This window comes from Sinocyclocheilus anshuiensis, unplaced genomic scaffold (genome assembly GCF_001515605.1).
Source record: "Sinocyclocheilus anshuiensis isolate Anshui unplaced genomic scaffold, SAMN03320099.WGS_v1.1 scaffold601, whole genome shotgun sequence".
Lineage (NCBI taxonomy): Eukaryota > Metazoa > Chordata > Actinopteri > Cypriniformes > Cyprinidae > Sinocyclocheilus > Sinocyclocheilus anshuiensis.
Genome location: NW_015536496.1, coordinates 1008035 through 1009887, shown reverse-complemented (window position 1 = coordinate 1009887; position 1853 = coordinate 1008035). Strand labels below are relative to the sequence as shown.

Sequence of the window (1853 nt, the reverse complement as noted above, 5' to 3'; positions counted from 1 at the left end):
TTATGCAAATCTTCCCACATCGTGACGTAGACATGTGGGGGCGTGTTTAAACGAGGCGTTTTAGGAGGGCGGGGACGAGTCTTAACTTTTAAATAGTATATCTCTTTGGGTTTGAGACTTTAGTCTTTGCAACTTTAGGGATCTTATCTATTCACGAACAGCTTGTAACGCTCCAAAGAGAAAGGAAAACTTGAAATTGCATCATATGACAAAAATAAATATTATTGTAAATATATAAATAAGCCCTTTAAAATTTTGCTTATTTTTTATGTACTGTTGAGGTCAAACAATGTGTGAAAATTAATCATGGGATGTGTTTTGCTTCAGATGGACCTTGACCACATCGCTGCAGCTGAACCGTGTGCTGGCACTGGAGAGGAAACAACAGGACTTTATACGGGCAGCAGTAAGTATCAATAAATCACAAAACTAAGTAGGTTTTCTATTATCTAACTGTGCCATGATGTGTGTGTGTGTGTGTGTATTACAAAATGCAGTCTCATGGTAAGAAACATTTCATGCATTTTCTGTAAAGCTGCTTTGGAATGATGTGCATTGTAAAAAACACTAAACAAATAAACGTGAATTAAATTGAATATTTTAACTCTGTTTCTCTCTAGTTCTGCAGCTGAATCTGCTGTCGTCGTGGGGTGACCCTCACTATGTGGGTTTGACGGGGTTAGAGGTCGTTGGTAAGGGCGGTGCGAGTATTCCTGTTGATGTCTCTATGGCAACAGCGTCACCCCGTGACCTCAATGACCTCCCTGAGTGCAGCAACGACCTTCGAACTCTGGACAAGTTAGTGAAAGATACTTTCTGTATATCAGAATTGAGAAGGAACTGGTTTTTGGATGATTATAAATCCTGTTTTCTTTCTCTGTCAGGTTGTTTGATGGGATGAACATCACGACAGATGATAAACACATGTGGCTGATTCCCTTCACATCCAGTTCTGATCACACACTCACCGTGAGGTTCGCTCAGCCGCAGACGATCGCCGGATTCAGAATATGGAACTACAACAAATCGCCTGAAGACTCTTACAGAGGGGTGAGAGTAAAATCTGGGCTCTGTTATTCTGGATTGGATTGTTGTACTTCATCAGGTATGTGCACTAGTGTTTTTCAGCACCTCATGTGCCGTGTGTTTCCTCCAGGTGAAGGTTGTGCACGCGTTCCTGGACGGTGCGTGTATTTCTCCACTCGGGGGGTTTCTCATTCGCAAGGGTCCGGGGAATTGCCACTTTGACTTTGCACAGGAGATTCTGTTCATAGACTACCTACAGTCCAACACGAGCACTGCTGCCCATAACAGATCGCTCACTACGACCAGCAAGACCACAGAGGATGCGCACGCTCACTGGTGCAGCACGCTGATACTCTCATCTTTGCGTACAGAAATGTTACAGACAACCTTAACCCCTCATATTGTTGTTTGTTGTGTGTTTTCAGGTGTGGAAACCGGAGAGATGAGTTGGCCAGTATGGACTATGAGGCTCCATTGATGCCATGCGGATGTATCCTCACTTTTGCTCACTATACGGTTCATTACAAATATCAGTTTCTTACATTATCTGTCCTGGTAATACAGTCTTTAAATATGCTGTTGATTCATGTTACAAGCAAAATGAACACTAGTAACAGTATTAGTCATAAATGTATTATTTGTGAGATCTCACAGGGAGTTATGTGTTGAAATAGACTAGAAATTTCATCCATTGAAAGAAAATGGCTTGAAAAATAGCTATATGTATCATTTTTAGCCTTTATTGGATAAAATAGTCTGCTTTAATAGATAATTCCCTGTGAAATCTGACAAATAATACATATTTATGTGTGTGTATAATATATATA

The 1853-nt window shown here is 40.8% G+C and overlaps 1 protein-coding gene across 2 annotated transcripts in view; it reads left to right on the top strand.

Annotated features, from left to right (window-relative positions):
- LOC107687114 (uncharacterized protein KIAA0556-like) overlaps positions 1-1853 on the top strand; it is a 24048-nt gene that overhangs the window by 18447 nt on the left and 3748 nt on the right. For both annotated transcript variants that reach the window (XM_016484331.1, XM_016484322.1), the window contains exons 17-21: positions 328-406; positions 621-798; positions 885-1050; positions 1157-1362; positions 1452-1516. In XM_016484331.1, coding sequence (XP_016339817.1) covers positions 328-406; positions 621-798; positions 885-1050; positions 1157-1362; positions 1452-1516 — 694 coding nt within the window. The remainder of the gene's footprint in view (positions 1-327; positions 407-620; positions 799-884; positions 1051-1156; positions 1363-1451; positions 1517-1853) is intronic.